At 54.3% G+C, this 16895-nt stretch overlaps 2 protein-coding genes across 7 annotated transcripts; both read right to left on the bottom strand.

Annotated features, from left to right (window-relative positions):
- Positions 1-22: 22 nt before the first annotated feature.
- Positions 23-7322, bottom strand: LOC113957945 (UPF0488 protein C8orf33 homolog). Of its 5 annotated transcripts, XM_027665834.1 has the most exons (8): positions 7230-7322; positions 5967-6054; positions 5443-5555; positions 3382-3519; positions 2547-3202; positions 1023-1110; positions 766-912; positions 23-630 (listed from the first exon to the last, which is right to left on the bottom strand). In XM_027665834.1, the coding sequence occupies exons 4-8, from the start codon at positions 3446-3448 to the stop codon at positions 434-436; spliced, it is 1155 nt and encodes a 384-aa protein (XP_027521635.1). In that variant the 5' UTR covers positions 3449-3519; positions 5443-5555; positions 5967-6054; positions 7230-7322; the 3' UTR covers positions 23-433. The 5 variants fall into 5 exon arrangements, with proteins under 5 accessions (XP_027521635.1, XP_027521634.1, XP_027521632.1 ...); XM_027665833.1 differs by lacking the exon at positions 5443-5555; XM_027665831.1 differs by lacking the exons at positions 5443-5555; positions 7230-7322 and adding an exon at positions 6678-7125 and having other exon boundaries at positions 5967-6084.
- A 458-nt stretch (positions 7323-7780) lies between these two features.
- AMDHD2 (amidohydrolase domain containing 2) lies at positions 7781-16630 on the bottom strand. 2 transcript variants are annotated; one of them, XM_027665837.1, is made up of 11 exons: positions 16342-16630; positions 15604-15740; positions 14785-14924; positions 14423-14477; positions 13799-14011; positions 12684-12772; positions 11511-11655; positions 11166-11273; positions 10393-10461; positions 9868-9969; positions 7781-9438 (listed from the first exon to the last, which is right to left on the bottom strand). In XM_027665837.1, exons 1-11 carry the CDS (start codon positions 16422-16424, stop codon positions 9350-9352), a joined length of 1230 nt encoding a protein of 409 aa, XP_027521638.1. In that variant the 5' UTR covers positions 16425-16630; the 3' UTR covers positions 7781-9349. The 2 variants fall into 2 exon arrangements, with proteins under 2 accessions (XP_027521638.1, XP_027521637.1); XM_027665836.1 differs by having other exon boundaries at positions 12684-12824; positions 13842-14011.
- Between the last annotated feature and the right edge of the window lie 265 nt (positions 16631-16895).

Below are 16895 nucleotides of genomic sequence, written 5' to 3'. Positions count from 1 at the left end.
GAGAGTCTGTGTGAATGCAGAAGCTGCATCCTCTTTCCAAACCATTTCCCTCTGTGTGCATGGCTGCCTCAGCTGCTAGGAAAGCTCTGCTCTATTTAAAAACCACGGGAGAATGGGAAAATCTCATGGTATAAAAGAGAGATTTTACAGTTAATGCAAATTCTACAGGAAGAAAACCAGATCCTTTCACTGCTGACCCTTTCAAAGGTGCCTCTCTACAGTGTGAGCACAGAGGAGCACTACGCTGGCTGAATCTTGGGGTCATACGGTACTAGGCAGATTTGGTTTAGATTTCTAGATAAGGCACTCTGGAACAGGATCAAGAGACGTACTGATGACATTTCCTACTGCACAGCATCTCTCCACCGTTCTGCAGTTTACAGGGGATCTGGTACAGGGATTTTTTACCACAGTTTTAGTCTAAGACACTTTCCTAGAAGAAATTAAAGCGAAATTCTTCTTTGGAAGCTGTGTCATTGAATAAGCCTGTGTAAAGCGTCCTGGGTGACTCTGAAGGGAATTCTGTTGAACCCTGGCTTTTCCTGCAAGCTCCCGAGCACTTCCGGATGAATTTGCCATTCATCTTGCGGATGCTTCCCTTCACCTCCACAATCCTGGCAGCCTTTGCAGCTTAAAGAGGGGAGAAAAGAGCCGTTAGACATGTTTAGTGATCTCACATAGCGAGGCTCCACTCTGCAAAGCAATCTGCAGGGCGGGAGTGAGTCCCTTTCTTCTTCTTCCCCTCACCATGAGAAGTTCTCCTACCTGTTTCCATGAGCTTCAGCTCCCTGCACAGCTCCTCCTGCATCTTCTTCCTGTAGTCTCCAAACATGGCTCTCATGAGCTGCCGCTTCTTTACCAGTGGAGCCTTGTCACTGCGCAGTGTCCTGATGGCCCGGAGCGCCTCTTCAGCTGCAGCAAAGGAGGAACAGCACACAGCTTAAGGCTTTCTGCTGGCTCTGCCCCTGCATTCCTGCCATCCCTTCCCACAAGAGAGAGTTTGCTTTTATTTGAATGCCTACCCTGCTTAGGAGTGGGTTTCTGTGTCTTCAAGCCAAGTTCCAGTTGTTGCACACACCAGTCCAGCTCCTTCTGCAGCTGCTCATCTGACTGCCATCAACGTGGGGCACAGGGAGCAAGAGGAAATAAGTCACCCAAAAATTAAAGCGGCAGTTGCTACACAAGATAAAAGGGAACTGCATAAAGTCAGGACCATTCTCAACATCACGTGCTGGTGATCAGTTTTACAGACTCCATGACATTTTCCCTCTAGTGTTTTTCATTGGATAAACTAAAAGCACTGCACAAATGTTTAGTTGCAACTCACTGCCTCTATTTGATGGGTTTAATATGTGGTTGCCATTCAGAGGGTGCTGTTTTCTGGAAAGCTGTTCAGTGCCTTTCCTCTGAAAGAAGCTGTCAAATACACTTACAGATGGGAGAAATAAGCATTAACAACAAAAAAACGCTATCACCAGACCTGCATAAAATCAAAAAAAGTGAACAATGGACAAATAAGTCTTTTTTTCTCAGCTCCTGCGTGCTTGCTAAACCAGAAATACATGAGGAGAAGGAAGTTGAAGCCCATGGAGATGGAGGAAACCAAGTCCCATCGAGCAAAGCCAGCTGGCTAACTCAGCAGTGGGACAGGAACACAGGGCTGCACCCTGGGACCGAAGTAATTTGTAACTGTTATGTACATGTAAACACAAAAGCCCTCACCTACAACAGTCTCCTTCCAAAGGACTGGAAGGGCTTTACCTCACCTTCCAATCTTCCTACCTCTCCTGTACTCAGCAGTGTTTATTGGTAGGATGGAATGTTCCAGAGGCGGGTGAACACTCAGCGCAATTTCCTTGAAGAATATTAAGAAAAGGAAGATTTTGTGCAATCTTCTATTTCAATATTGCTCAGCTGGCACTGTTTCTTAATAATACCTACACTGGTGCTGAGAAGTAAAATAAAATGAAGATCCAGACCCTCAGCAGAACAGAAAACCTCAGGGTGTGCCTTAATGGTGTGTTGACACATAACTTGCAACCTCAGTGGATTTCTGGGCCATGCCCTACAGTGGGAACCTTCTGAGAAGCACCTTGAGCTTCACCCCAGACCCCTGGCTACACCAGGTGGCAGCTCTGTGCCTTGGCTTTGCTACTTGCACTATGTGAGCAATTCATCCTGCCTGGTAACAGGAGCAGGGCCTGGTTCGGCACCCACAGGCACTGATTGAGGGCAGTTACCTCCATTTCTTATTTTCATTTCCTTAAGAAAGCATGGCACCCAGCTCCCCAGGATTAGCTGTCACAAGCCTAAACATGAAATGCTTCAGCACAAGTCTGAAGGACCATTAACTCCCTTTCCACTAGTCAGGCTCCTCAGCTGTGTAGCAGAGAAAGCAAACAGCTGCTGGAAGAAGCAAGCAGCAACCTCAGTCTTTCAGCTCTCATCTCAAGGCAGCATGCTAATTGTTCATCTGTGCAAAACGATGAAGTGCCTCTCTAGGTTAAGGGTTTATAAATTATGGGATCTCATCAATATTTAACTACCTGAGAGGTCTTCTCATCCTGATGGGAAGTATTTGTATTTTGACAGCTCTTAGCTTCTGTCTTTGCTTTCCTTCTGGTCTCAGTTTCTTCTCTCTCCGTTTTACTGACTGGTGGTTTTTGTTTCTTCTTCTTTTTCTTCTTCTGGGCAGCTTCATCTCCTGTTGATTTCGCTGTTGCTGCTTCATCTGCAGGAGCAGTCTCTGCTTGGGGGATCTTTGATGTGACATGGCTTCTGTCCTCTTTGGGTGCACTCCCTGCAGCTTGAGTCACCTCAGGCTCCCGCACGGCTGCAGCCCGTGGCAGGGCTGCTGCTTCAGCAGGCAGTGAAGAATGTGTATGTTGGCTTGAGGGAAGTAGCTGGAGCTGAGGACAGTCTTCATCTGGGATGGCAAAGTTGAAAGCAAACTTGGGTTCTTGTCCAGAGGCAGCAAACCTCAAGGCTCCATTCCAGCTCTCCTGCTTGGTGGCTCTGACAGCTCTGCTGTCACCAGGGTCTGCTCCTGGGTCGCTCTCGGAAAGTGTAAAATCAAATCGGAAGCTGCTGCCAGATGATGTGAACAGCTCTGGCTTTGCCTCAGGGCTTGGGTGAGACTGTTTCATACCATCTGCAGCCTGCCCACTGCTTGGCTGTACTTCCAGAGCACCAGGTTTCATGCCTAGAGAAGACAAAGAGTATTGTTTCTATCAATACACCAGTTTCCTACCATGGGGATGCCACAGCAGCTCCCTCTCTAAGGCACTGCCCAGAGAGTTGACTCAATCAAAAGCTGCAACCTAAGAAACCTACAGAGAAGAATCAAGTCTCACCATCCCCTGAATGACACCTCAAGCTCACCTGCTTTCTCCATGCTCTCCTGACCCTCAGCCGTGCTGAGACAATAATCCCCAAACACATCACTCATCACTTGTTGCTTCTTTGCAAGAGGAGTCTCAGGGGAGCGCAGAACCTTGAGAATGTGCTGGGTCTCCTCTACTGCACTCAGAAAAAATCCAAGAGAGACAAAGAACAGGTTATGCTGGGCCTCAAAATCCCCGCTGTGGGATGCTGATGACTGAGTCTTCTCTGAAACGTGCTCTGTGTTCATATCACCTCTGACTAATCCACAACTGACATTTGGTTGAAAGGGAACTCCAAGTGCTTCTAGAAGATGAAATACTGTGAAATGTTCTTAGGGGGGGAGAATCTAACTACTTATTACATACAGTCAGACTCTTACACTGCAGTAAGTGCACTGCTAATGGCATACACAGGGCTCAGCAACCCTCTCCTCAAGGCAAAGACAAATCCCAGGGCCCATCTCTCTGTGTCTTTTCTGAAAAACTGGAAAAAATCTCAGTAGAGAGCACACCCTGAAAAGTAGGACTCTTGCCTGGCTCTCATACAAACCAGCCTGACCACAAGAGGAATCCAAATTTTTTGTGTCAGACCAAATTCTCTAAAAAGCACAGCTGTTCTGTGACAGTAGTCCCCAAGACCTCAGTTCGGGTACCCTACGTATAGTCTTGTAGTGTTTGTCTCACTCATTTCCAGCCCCAAGACAGCCTGATGTACTGCACTAGTACTGTGGAATGGGCACGTCCCACCTCTCCTGGCTGCAATGCCCGACCACCTCTGGGGGAAGAACCTTTTCCTAATATCCAGCCTAACCCTCCCCCGACACAGTTCCAGCTGTCCCCTCAGGTCCTGTCCCTCATCACAGAGAGCAGAGATCAGAGCTGTCCCTCCTGAGGAAGCTGCAGACCCTGATTAGGTCTCCCCTCAGTCTCCTCTTTTCCAGCTGAACAGACCAAGGACCCTCAGCAGCTCCTCCTGTGGCATCCCCTCCTGACCCTTCACCATCTTTGTGTCCCTCCTTTGGACACTCTCTAACAGCTTCAGATCTTTTTTATACTGCAGCACCCAAAACTGCCCCAATGTTCCAGGTGAGGCTGCCCCAGTGCAGAGCAGAGGGGGACAATCCTATCCCTCACCCAGCTGGGACAATCCCCTCCCTCGCCTGGCTGGCAATGCTGGGCCCGATGTCCCCTAGGACACGGTGGGACAGAAGTGGGATGTCTCTTCACAGCACCTGGGTATCAGGGTCCTGAGCACACGTGTATCCCTATGTCAAGGGGTTGGTCTGGTTGCAGTCCAGGATCTCATGCAGACACTGCTGCAGCCAGATAACTCATGGATCCAGATGCCGAATTCCTGGCTAGAGCTTGGATCTGCCTCCTCACTGCAGACTCCTTCAGTGACTGGGACTCCAGGCAGAGCCTGGGTACCATCAGCAGGACTGCCCTGCTCTCCTGGCTCAGGCTCCGTGCAAAGGGGTTCCTTTCTGGCCAGGCCGCTGCTTCTGCTGCCTCATCCCTGGACTCAGCTCCTGCCTCCCCTCCAGGAGCTGCCTTCTCTGCTGCTGAGCACTGGGGATCAGCACAGGACACAGATGTAACAAAATGGTCTGATCATAGAATAGTTTGGGTTGGATGGGACAGTAAAGCTCATCCATCCCCTGACATGGGTAGGAACACCTCCAAGCCCCGTCCAACCTGGCCTTGGACACTCCCAGGGATGGGGCAGCCACAGCTTCTCTGGGCAACCTGTGCCAGGGCCTCCCCACCCTCACAGCCAACAATTTCTTCCCAATATCCCATCTAACCCTGCCCTCTGGCAGTGGGAAGCCATTCCCCCTTGTCCTGTCCCTCCAGGCCCCTGTCCAAAGTCCCTCTCCAGCTCTCCTGGAGCCCCTTTAGGCCCTGGAAGGAGCTCTCGGGTCTCCCGGGAACTTGCTCTTCTCCAGGCTGAACACTCCCAGCTCTCCCAGCCTTAATTCTTGGAGCCTGATACTCAAGCACCATGTGTGGGCACATATTAGTTACTGCTACATCCTCAGGTGAACTAGCAAACACTCACCTGGGCACCTTACAGATGGTTCACACCCCTCCTCTAAAGGTTAAGTAGCGGCCAGGAGCAGGACGTGCGTCTGCATTTCTCTACAAGTTGTACTGATAAGATCAATCTGTGACCTTATGAAAAATATTTTAGAGGACTTTATCTTCCATGTAATTTCTCCTCGGAACAAGCTTCACAAAAATAAAAACACCTACTGGTGTTTAAGGGCCAGACACACTGGCACAGTTAAGATGGAAAACAAAGGCAGAGCTGTAGCAGAACCAAACAAGCCATTAGATGGGAAAATGAGAACATGAGAAAGGATACAGGAAACAGGGAGAATGAACACTAAGGAATGAAAGGTAAAGCTGCTTCCAGATAGACAGCTCTTAAAATTCAATGCTTTGTTTTGTATTTAGAACAAATCCCAAATGACAAAAGAACAGGGAACAGAAGGGAGAGAAGAAACAGAGAAATGTCCAAATCTGCTAAATCAGACCTGAGGTTGGAATATGGGATGTGTGGGCTGGGAAAGAGGAACATACCTGGTTTTGGGGGTGGGGTGAGGTGGAGATCTGCCTCCAGCTGTGAAATGCGCCACTTCAGCTCCTCCCAGAACACATCTTGGGCAGCCTTGGACATGGGGTAGGGAAGGAAGAATGTCTAAAAGAAATCTCTCGTCTCCAAAATTGATTCCAAACCTGACTTTCTGAAGCCCTCTCCCCTCTCATAGATCAGACCTGGCTTTACACTGGAGATGCGCTGTGCAACTGCTCATTTATACCATCAGCCAGCACAGGGACACGTGTCCTGTGCGGAGAGCACCAAATGAGCTCTGCATTACAAAAATCACAGCCATAACCTCCTACTAGCAGGACCCCCCCCTCCCGCTCCTGGCAAGCCAGGACTTCCCACAGATATTTTTTCTCCCTCTTTCTCTCCTCCTTCTCCTTTTTAAAGGCCCACCCAAAAAATTTCTCATTTTATCCTGAAGCTTATTACGGCACAATGTCTCCACGGCAGGAAACTTCTCTTTCACACAGCTCTGGCAACACAAAGAATTTATCTTTACGGTAAACACAAGCGCCCTGTGCTGTATTTTTACGCCGCCCGCCTCCTGCTAAGCAGGTGGAAGTGAAGGCTTTGCAGCCCGCGGGGGGGGGGGGGGGGGGATGGAAGGAATGTTCGGGAAAAGGTGAGGAGGGGCTGGGGAGGGCATCGGCGCTGCTTTGAGGAGCACCTTTTGCGGCCCTTACCCGCTCCATGCCGCTCCGCGCCGGGGAGGAAGCGGCCCCACCGCACCGCCCACCTCCGGTCACGGGCAGCGTGTGGGCTCCGGGCCCAGCTCCGCCCGGGGCCTCCCCCGGCTCTCCCCGCCGCCCCGGGCCGGTTCGCTGTGCGAGCCCTCAGCGCTCCGCAGGCCCGTTCCGGCCGTGAGGGACCGGAGGGCTCCGGGCACAGCCCAGCCCGGGGGCGCCCAGCGCCCAGCTTGGCAGCGCGTTTGTCCCTTCGGGACTGCCCCCGCTCCCCTGAGCCCCACAGGGAGCTGTGGGACACCCGTGTGTGCACTGCCCGCCCGGGGGTGCCACAGAATCACAGAACGGGCCGAGTTGGAAGGGACGCACAAGGGTCATCGAGCCCAACCCTCAGCCTGCACGGGACCATCCTCAGGATTCACCCCCTGTGCCCCAGAGGATCATCCAAACACTCCTGGAGCTCTGGCAGCCTTGGTGCTGTGCCCACTGCCCTGGGGAGCTTGGTCAGTGCCCAACCACCCTCTGGAGGAAGAACCTTTTCTAATATCCAACCTAAAGCTCCCATGACACAACTCCAGGTGACTTCCTGGGTCCTGCCCCTGGTCCCCCAGAGCAGAGCTCAGGGCCTGCCCCTCCTCAGGAAGTTGGAAGTGCAGCGAGGTCTCTCCTCAGTCTCCTCCATCTGAACACACCAAGTGCCCTCAGTGTCCTCACACGGCTTCCCCTCAGGGCCCTTCCCCATCTTCATTGCCCTCCTTTGGACACTCTCTAATGGCTCAATAACTTCCCTACATTGTGTGCCCCCAGACTGCCCCAATATTGCAGGGGAGGCTGCCTTCAGAGCAGAGCAGAGCGGGACAATTCCCTCCGTGGCCCGGCCGGCGATACTGGGCCTGATGCCCCCCAGGACATGTCTGACAGTGCCCCTGTCCCTGGGCCAAATCCTGGCAGGAATGCCCACACCAGCCCCTGGCCCTCCCACCCCAGCAGGACATAGGCCATACCACTGCCCACCTCCATGGGCAGGGTAGAGCCTGTTGTCAGCAGGCAAAAAGGGTCAATACACACCCACAGGTGCTGTCTAATCCCGTCTCTATTTTAGATTTCCTTTTGATTATTTAATTTTGTAAATAAAAAGTTAGACACCTTGTTTCATATACATTTTTTTCCCCTCGGATTGTTTTCAACAGCCGCCAGAAGATCCCCGCTGAGGCCGGTGCCACGGCAGCCTGCGCGTGTCACAGCAGAGGGTGTGATGTCTCTCTCAAATGCTTCAAACTGTGGACATTATAATTTCTGCTGACATTGGCAGCTGATGTTAGAAATTCTCCAAGGCTGCCAGTGATTCCAGCAGGGCTCTAAAATGCTGGGAAAGCACTTCCAAATGTTGCTGTTAAAGGTTATAAAACGGTACTGGAAAAATCAGCACACTTCTGCCAATCCCGACCAGACTCCTATCTGCCTTACAACCTCCATCCTTGCAGAGACTTAGCTATTGTCTAAGTCCTCCCCTCACCACAAAAACCATCTCAGTGGTTTGAGCCTTGTCAGAGGTTGTCTAAGACTTATCTCAAGACTTATTCTGCCCGTAGTAGGTTCAAAATCAGCATCAGTCCTCACATACAAGTGTCCAAGTGTCAGGAAAAGAGCTGACAGTCAAGTATTGGAGAAGATAGTAATGAGCACTGAATAATGAGCTATCACACTGTCTTGAAAGGCCAGAATCCCAACGCAGTCCTCCTCTCCCTCAGTTCCTGAGCTGGACTGCGGGCTCGTTAGCCCATGACCACCAGTTTGGATGCATCCCCTAAAGGAAAAGCTTCCGGTCCATGGCCTGAGGAATGCACATCCTCATCAGGGGATGCAAAGGCCCTACTTGACATGGCTGGCACAGAGCCTGCAGGACCCATCCAGCCAGAGCCAGGGGGGAAAGGAGCATTGCCTTCTGAGGCAGGATACTGTCCATGTCTCCAGTGCTGTGGACTCAATGCCCATGCAGGGAAAAGGCACAAAGGACCAGCAATGCCTTGGTTTTCCTGGTTTTGATCTCTGCCCTGAGGATTCAGCCCCACAACAGCACCGAGTCGGTGAGCTGTGACAGCCCTGCTCTGAGGACACACCATAGAAGGGCTGTCGGGAGACCCAAATGGGATCCTCAGCTTCTGCTGACACAGGAAGCTTGTCATGGGAAGAGCTGCGAGCAGAGCTGGTGGAAGATGATGTCTAACAAGCCATGGTTGCCCAGGAGCAAGGCAAAGAGCAGGCAGAGGAATGGGAATGGCTTGAGCCTGCCTTGGGCATGGGGCAGGTTAGTGTGTGCTGTATAAACAGTGCAAAGGCTGGAACAGCTCCTCACTGCTGTCAGATGGTTGACAGGAGCACCTGTCTAGGGGCAGGACAGCTGTGCAGTCCCTCAGACCACTCCAGGAGTGGAATTCCCTGCCAGCACAGAGCTGCATGCTTTCCCCCTGCCACCAACTGAGCACCAACAAATTCGTGGCAGGCATGGCTGTAACTGGAAGCTGGAAAACGCAGCTCTTTGGTATCAGGCTCCTTTAAGGGAGTTGCAGGAAGGAATTGGGATTAAAAAAAAAGAGGGAGGAGTGGGGTGGTTACCAGAGCTTCTAACCACAGTGCCAGGGAGCCTCGGAGGGCACTGGGACAGCCCAGTGTCACATGCCTGACATGTCCTGTCTCCAGACTTCCTGGCCGGCGATGTACGTGGCTTGCACATACAGGCTGTCGTTCAGCATCAGGAAATCTGCGTTGGGCAAGAGGGAAAGGAAGCAGCTGTCAGAGGAATGGAGCTGCTAGAGCTGGCTGGGGAGAGCTGAGCTCAGTAGGGAACAGCCTCTCCCCACCCCAGACACAGCAGCAGGAGGGCAGTGTGGTGCCACCCTGGCTATGGCAGCTCTGCTCCATGCTTGGCTGAAGCATGGGGGGCACTCCAAAGGGTTTCCCAAACCAAGCATACAAGGGGATAACCACTGGAATAAAAACCCAGAGCTAATCCCAGAAGAGCGAGTCTCCCTGCAGCTCCCAGTGAAACAGGGGATGAAGATGTGCAGCAGCCTCTGCTTTGCTCCAGCGCTCAGAAGCCCTGACACCATTGTCCCCATACCAACATCTCCTGTCCCCATAACAGTACCTCCTGTCTCCATGCCAATACCTCCTGTCCCCATACCAGTACCTGCATCGGAGTCATAATTCAGTGTCCCCTTGTTGTGTTCAATCCCCAGGAGCTGGGCAGGATGCAGAGATGCTGCCTCCAACGCCGTCTCTATGGAGCACCCTTGCACAGAGAGTTGGGAAGATGGTTAGGGCAGCCACAGCCCCACTGCCAGAGCAACCCAAATTCCCCTGGCCAAGGCAACTGTCAGCTGGGCACACCCTCACCACAGCCAGATGGAGCTGGGAAGGGAAATATCCCTACAGGAGATAGCAGGAACAGAAGAACTGAACACCAAGGGTATGGGGAGGGGAAAATCATTCCACCTTTGTGAGGAAGGAGCAGGAGAATTCACCTCTCATTAGTGCTGTGGGTTAAAATGAAACCTCCCCTCAAAAAGGCGCTCATCTGAGGGCACTGATCCCAGCCTGTCTCATGTCTCAGGTGAGAGGGAATGTTCCTGGTGGAATGGACACAGCTGGCAAGAGCAAGACCTCCTCCCACATCAACATAGGGAGCAACAGCTTGTGGACAAGGCTCCCTTACCTGTGGCCTCTTGGAAGTGTCGCACACACGTATCCATGGTCGCCACGCTACCACTCAGGGTCTTTGTGCCTGGGAGAGGAATAGGATGGCTCTGAGCAGCTCCCACAGCTCACAGCAATGAGAAGGGGGGCAGCAGGGAAGCATAACGGGACCAGAACGGCAGAAATCACGGGTGGCAGGAGGGCAAGCTGAAAGGCCCACAGCCACTGCTGACAAGGGACAGACTGAGGCAAGGGAGAGGTGCTGGCAGGGCAGGGAGAGGTACTGGGGTGTCACCCTCCAGCTCCACCACCAGACCAGCTGGGCTGGGTGAAACCAGCTCACAACGCAGGTACCTGCTGCCAGAGGTGAATGGATCCTTCTCTGAAATACCAGTCTCTAACTGCCTGGGAACTTGAAACTTAGGGAATTTAGTTAGCAAGAAATGGTAGTGATGTAATAAAGAAAAGGGACAATAAATATCTCTTAAGATTTCTCTGTCCTTTCTGACCCTCTGCATACATGACACTGGGCAATAAGGCTTTCAAAGGTGTTGCAGACAGCTACAAATAGACAGATTCCTCCCCACCCCACAGAGGTAGGGCACTTCCCCTCCTTACCAGGTACCTCATTCTCCCCAGGGCCAAGTCCCTGCAGATCCACCAGGCAACAAAACCTGAGAGGGTGGCACAAGCACTGCCTGACACTGGCAGGGCCAGCCAGCTGTGCTGAGCTCCCCAGGAATGGACACCAGTGGCAGTGCTGTCCCCAGCTCTCCAGCAAGAGGCCCTTACCTGCGATGTAGGTGTTCAGCCCATCAATCTCCACCACCTGCTGCCCCAGCGTGTGCCGCCCCGGTGCCAGCCCCATGCCAGCAATCGCATCTGTCACCAGCACCAGGCCTGAGCAATACAAGCAAAGGGGCCCTGTCAGCTTTGCAGCTGATTTTGCTGCAGCTCTGAGCACTGTGCCCCGCTGGCCCTCCCAGATAGGGGCCATGGGGTCTCCAGCCACATCCCACCAAAGTGCGAGGGTATCACCACACGTGGCTGTGACCTTCCAGGCAGCGAGAGCAGCACGAGTGTCTTGTGGGAGGTGGCCCAGTGCTTGGAGGGGCTGGTGACACCAGTGTGGCTCACCTTTGGGGTGGGCTCGGTGGGCGATCCGCAGGGCGGCAGGGTTGGTGTGGATGCCATCAGAGATCATCCCGTAGAAGACCCTCCGCCCAGCAGGAATCTTGTCACTGGTCAGCAGCCCCACGATTCCAGGGTCACGGTGGTGGAACTGCCCAAGGGGAGAGACAGGACAAGCTGTGGAGCAACACCAGGACCTACTGGCTGAGACCCTTCCCCTTAGGGGATGCAGCTGCCATCTCTATCACACAGCGCCTGAGAGCTTTAACAGGCAAATCTGGGCATTGCCTTGAGTCACAGATCACAGGGTGGTTTGAGTTGGCAGGGATCCTAAAGCCCATCTTATTCCAATCCCCCTGACATGGGCAGGGACACGTTCCACTAGCCCAGGTTGCTCCAAGCCTCATCCAACCTGGCCTTGGACACTTCCAGGGATGGGGCAGCCACAGTTTCTCTGGACAACCTGTGCCAGGGCCTCACCATCCTCACAGCCAGGAATTCCTTCCCAGTATCCCATCTATCCCTGCCCTCTGGCAGTGGGAAGCCATTCCCCCCTGCCCTGTCCCTCCATCCTTTTTCCCAAGTCCCTCTCCAGCTCTCCTGGAGCCCCTTTAGGCCCTGGAAGGGGCTCTCAGGTCTCCCCAGAGTCTTCTCTTCTCCAGGTGAACACCCCCAGCTGTCCCAGCCTGGCTCCAGAGCAGAGGGGCTCCAGCCTTGGAGTATCTCTGTGGCCTCCTCTGGACTTGCTCCAGCAGCTCCATGTCCTTCTGAAGTTGTGCCCCATATCTGGAGGCAGCTCTGCAGGAGGGTCTCACCTGAGGGGGCAGAGGGGCAGAATCCCCCCCTCCCCTGCTGCCCACACTGTGGGATCAGTGCAGGACGTGGAGGGTTTCTGCATCCCAGCACACACAGACAAGGCATGTCCAGCCTCTCACCCACCAACACCCCCAAGTCCTTCTCGGCAGTGACTTTAAGAATCTGCTACAGCCTCTCTTTAAGATCCAGCAGCAGAAATGTGAAGCCAGAGGTTCAGTGCCCAAACCTCAGTGCAAAGCCTGGTATGAAACCAGCTGGGGAGAACACAGATATTTGGGAGAGAAACCCCAAAAGCAACCCTGGTAGCAGGAGAGAAAATCCAGAAGAGAGCCGAGTGCAGGGCAGGCGCCCGCGGGAGCTCACCGGCAGCATGGCGTTGAAGAGGTGCGTGATGAAGGTCGCGCCGTGCTGCACAGCCTCCTCGGCCTGGGACAGATTGGCCACCGAGTGACCTGGGAACAGACACAGCGTGTGACTCCTCTGCCCATCTCTCCATTCATTCCCCTACAGGACTGAAGACATTCCATCATTGGACTCTGCTCTGATGCCCATCCTGGGCTGAGGTTCAGCCTTGGCATGGAAGTGTCTGGCCATGACCTGGGAGGACTGTGGGGGTGGGTGTTTCACCTGAACACCTTTATTGCTCACATCACAACTGCCACAAATGCTGCCTTGCTCACAGTGAGTTGCCTTCAGGCTGGGTTCGAGGTCCAAGGACATGCCTTTCTGCTAGCCTCAGATACTTAAAGGTTCAGTAGAGAGGTATCAGGGGAGTAGAGACAGTGGGGATTTTGCCAGGAAAGAATATGGGGATAAAACTATCCAGAAAGAAAATAGTTTCCCCAACAGGACAGCAGCTCCAGTGCTCTGTGGGCAAACCTTGCCTTTCTGGAGTTCTTTATGGGGCTGTCGGATAAGGGATGCTCTGCTGTATGAATGCCCGTCTCACCTGAGGTTTAATTTCACCCTGAGTAACTTCCCCTCCCTTAAAAAAAAAAAAAGGTTTCTTCAATGATCTGAAGCAAAGAAGAGTTTGTGAAGCAAAGGAAAAGAAAAATGCAGCCAGAGTTAAGTCAGTGGCCAGCCAGATGTTGGAGGGAGAGGCTAGTACAGCACTTCCAGTTGAAAAACAGAGTTGTCAAACCAACAGTAACCTTTGGAAAATGATTTCTCCTGTCAAATAAGGTCTTAAGCAGTGGAACTTCAGAGTTTGAACCTTCCACATCATCAACCCTCCAAGGAAGACTTCCTTGTGTTCGAACAGCACCTTATGTTTGCTGTAGGGCTCTGCAATCGATACAAAGTTTGGCCCTTGCCATGAGAGATTCACTGCATTAAGCGAGGTCCCCATTTGTGACAGTTCTGTCACCTCCATACAGGCCAGATCAAAGAAAATCCCGCCCTGTCCAGGCACCGAGACACTGTTAGAGCCCTCCCAGCTCCGAGAGAAGGGCTGCCAGAGCCCCCCCAGCCCTCACCCAGCGAGACGCAGACGCCCCTCTTGGTGAGCTCCTGGATCACCTCACTGCTCCTCTTCATCTCAGGGGCCAGGGTGACTATCCGGACACAGTCCAGGGAGCCATAGGTGTTCAGCAGGTCCTGGAAGGCACCTGCCTCGAAGGTGCGCAGGCAGTGCTCCGGGTGGGCCCCTTTCTTCTCCCTGCTGATGAACGGCCCTTCCAGATGGGCCCCTGTCCAAACAGGAGCAAAGAGCCGTAACCCTTCCTCTCCCCGCCAAGGACCAGGAAACCTGCTCTTTCTACTCTGCTCCAGTTGAGCTCCTGCCATTTTTCTGCAGCAAAACACCTGGCTCAGGTAACTCTGAGCTCAGCACAGCGAAAGCTGCAGTGCTGGCCCCACTGCCATTGCCCCAGAGGGCCCAAAAGGGCTGGAGCAGTGTGTGGTGTGTACAGTGACAGGACCACAGCAAAGGCCAGGCACAGGCTGAGGGACAAGGTGTCTCTGTGCCCACCTGTGCATCCCTCCCATAGAGAGAGCTCCAGCCCCCATTTGTGCTGTTCCTCAGTAACTTCTTTCCCCTCAACAACAAACAAGATAATTGCCCATCTACAGTAGCACCAAAGAGGGACAAATCCACTTACCCAGGATACCTGCTCCATGGGCTCCACCATTTCTTACGCTGATCTGAGGGAGAACCTAGAGAACAGGGTTTGTCAGACATGGCACCCCAGACACAGCCCCCCAGCCTGCCAAATCAGACCCAAATGTTGGGTCTGGAGGGAGATTTGTAGCTGGACCACGTGGGACCATCACAGCCCACAAAGGAAAAGCCTTCTGCAAGTCCTGCAAGAAACCCAGGGGAGAGTCCAGCTCCTCATGCCCATGGCTTTTCCACCACGGCAGCTGTCCCAGACTCAAGAGGCCCAGCCTTGGCCCTCCTACCTCCTGGTACCAACCTCAGCTCCTGATCACCCTGCAGATGGGAGGGGAGAAAGCCCCTTACCTGGTGGTACACAGATGGAGGAGAAGTCACCAGAGTGGGACAGAAGGAGGTCACTCCATGGGAGAGGATTTTCTGACTGACCAGGTCAATCCCTGATTTGAAGTCATCCGTAGCCAGGGAGAAGTCCACCCCAAAGCCTCCTGCACCACCAACAAAACAGAGGTGAAACTGCAGCTTCCCCAGAGAATGTTTCCCGCCCAGAAACATTAAAGAAACATTTTGTGTGACTGGATGGAAACACTCCATTTGTAGGGCACTGATGCAAAGGGCTCCATCAGCACTTGTGTCCTACAGTCCAAGGCTCCACAAGTACAAATCCCACTATGAAGTGGTCTTCCCCACAGTACCTCAGCATTTTGCAAGCACAACTTTTCTATTTTCATGCAGGGCAAAATGTGAGGATTTCCAGCTCAGAGGGATCTGACTTCCAACTTTAACTGCCCTAGAATGAGCCCCTCTTTCCCTCGGGAGAGAGCTCTTGCAGGTAATGTTTGTTCCCTTGGGAAGTCCTGCTCTGTCCTCCCACATCCTGGAAAGAGTAGGGTGGGCACACTGTCAGTAAAGGGGTAGGATAAAAAAATTGATTAAAATGACATTTAGAGGAAACTTCACTCAACCAAAGCGTGACAGTTACATGACAGCAGCAACCATGTGCAGAATCATTCTTTGTCCTTAGTTTGGTGACTTACAAATCCCTCGAGCACCTGAAATGCACTAGGCCATGGGCAGGACACCCACAGAGGGGCTTGGAGGTCAGAGACGGACAGATGGACAGACCCAGGACCCCCCCCCCCGTGAGCACACATGGCTTCCCCATACCATTGATCTGGACATCAATGAAGCCTGGGGCGATGATGCTGCCCTTGCAGTCCAGCTGCATGTCAGCAGAGCCCTTCTCATCAAAGAAGAGTTTCTCCGGGTTGAGGATCTTCCCCTCTCGCACCCACAGGTCCTCCCTGAAGGAACAACCACACACACTGAACTCTGGTGCTGTCCGTGGAGTAGGTGGCCGTGGCCCCAGTGACAGTGGCCCTGGGCAGAGGGAACCCCACTGGCACTTCCCAGTGTCTCCCAGGGCACAGCTGCTCTTCCAGCCGGACATGGTGGGCAGCCCTCTCTGCCTGGCCTCTGGCTCTACAAAACTCACGGCAATGGGACTTCCACGGGCTGCCCCTCAAAGGTGGTGGCGATGGCCAAAGGGCCACGGGGACGGCAGGGGAGGCAAAAAGAGAGGGGAGTGGAGAGCGGCCGTGCCCCACACACGGCTCATCCCCTTGGAAAGCAGGTGGAGAGGACGTGGGCTGGGGGCAGCGCAGGGGGCGAGAGAGGGCCAACAGCCGATGCGCTGGGGGACTTGGTGACGGGGGACCTGGTGACAGCCCCTCGGGCACTGCAGGTGCCAGGTCAGTCCCGCAGCCCGTCCGGGAGCTCTCGCAGCCCTGGTACCCCTGGACACCCTTGGCACCCCCGGACACCCCGGTACCCCCGTACTCTCGGTACCCCCGGACACCCCTGATACCCGCAGCCGCCCCGGCACCGCCGGTACCCCGGGCTCACCTCTGGAGCCAGTGGTCCCTCAGGATGCGGCAGTTGGTGAACTGGACGATGGGCGCATCCGACACTGATTTGTTGGACGGCATCGCGGGGCAGCGGGAGCCGGGAGAAGCCGCGACCCCGGTAGTGTCCGGCGCGCGGGGCGGGCACCGGGCGTGGCGGAGCGGGGCCAGGCCGCGGCCCCGGTGCGAGCGGGGACCGGGGAGTCGGTGAGGGGCGGCGGCAACGGAGCCCCGCCCCGGGGGCAGGCGGCGAGTAAGCCCCCCGCCCCTGCCCGGCGCTCTGGGCCGGCGCTGTGAGGGACGAGCCCGGCGCGTCCCGGCGGGTCCCGGGGCCGGAGCAGCGCCCCCGGCCCGGGGCTGTGGGACACGGGGGGCGGGGCCTGGGCGGGCCGGGCCCCGGTCACGTGACGCGCTCAGCACGAGCCGGGATCCCCCGCCTGCCCCGCCACACGTGACCGGTCCCGCCATCATGGGGAGGGCGCCGCCATCTTGAGGAGGTCGCCGGGGGCCGGGGACCCCCATCCTGAGACATCCATCCTGTAACATCCGTCCTGA

The sequence above is a fragment of the Corapipo altera genome, unplaced genomic scaffold (genome assembly GCF_003945725.1).
Source record: "Corapipo altera isolate COAL_440 unplaced genomic scaffold, ASM394572v1 146, whole genome shotgun sequence".
Classification (NCBI taxonomy): Eukaryota; Metazoa; Chordata; class Aves; order Passeriformes; family Pipridae; genus Corapipo; species Corapipo altera.
Note: the sequence above shows the minus strand (reverse complement) of the source record. Positions and strands in the feature narration are given on the sequence as shown.

Coding starts and splice junctions, on each gene's coding strand:
- LOC113957945 (XM_027665831.1), bottom strand. Junction 1,111..2,546: donor AGGATGAGAAGACCTCTCAG/GTAGTTAAATAT, acceptor CGTTGATGGCAG/TCAGATGAGCAGCTGCAGAA. Junction 913..1,022: donor GAAACCCACTCCTAAGCAGG/GTAGGCATTCAA, acceptor CCTTTGCTGCAG/CTGAAGAGGCGCTCCGGGCC.
- AMDHD2 (XM_027665836.1), bottom strand. CDS start 16,424: ATGCCGTCCAACAAATCAGTGTCGGATGCGCCCATCGTCCAGTTCACC. Junction 14,925..15,603: donor CATTGATGTCCAGATCAATG/GTATGGGGAAGC, acceptor TTGGTGGTGCAG/GAGGCTTTGGGGTGGACTTC. Junction 10,462..11,165: donor GCTGAACACCTACATCGCAG/GTAAGGGCCTCT, acceptor TTCCTCTCCCAG/GCACAAAGACCCTGAGTGGT.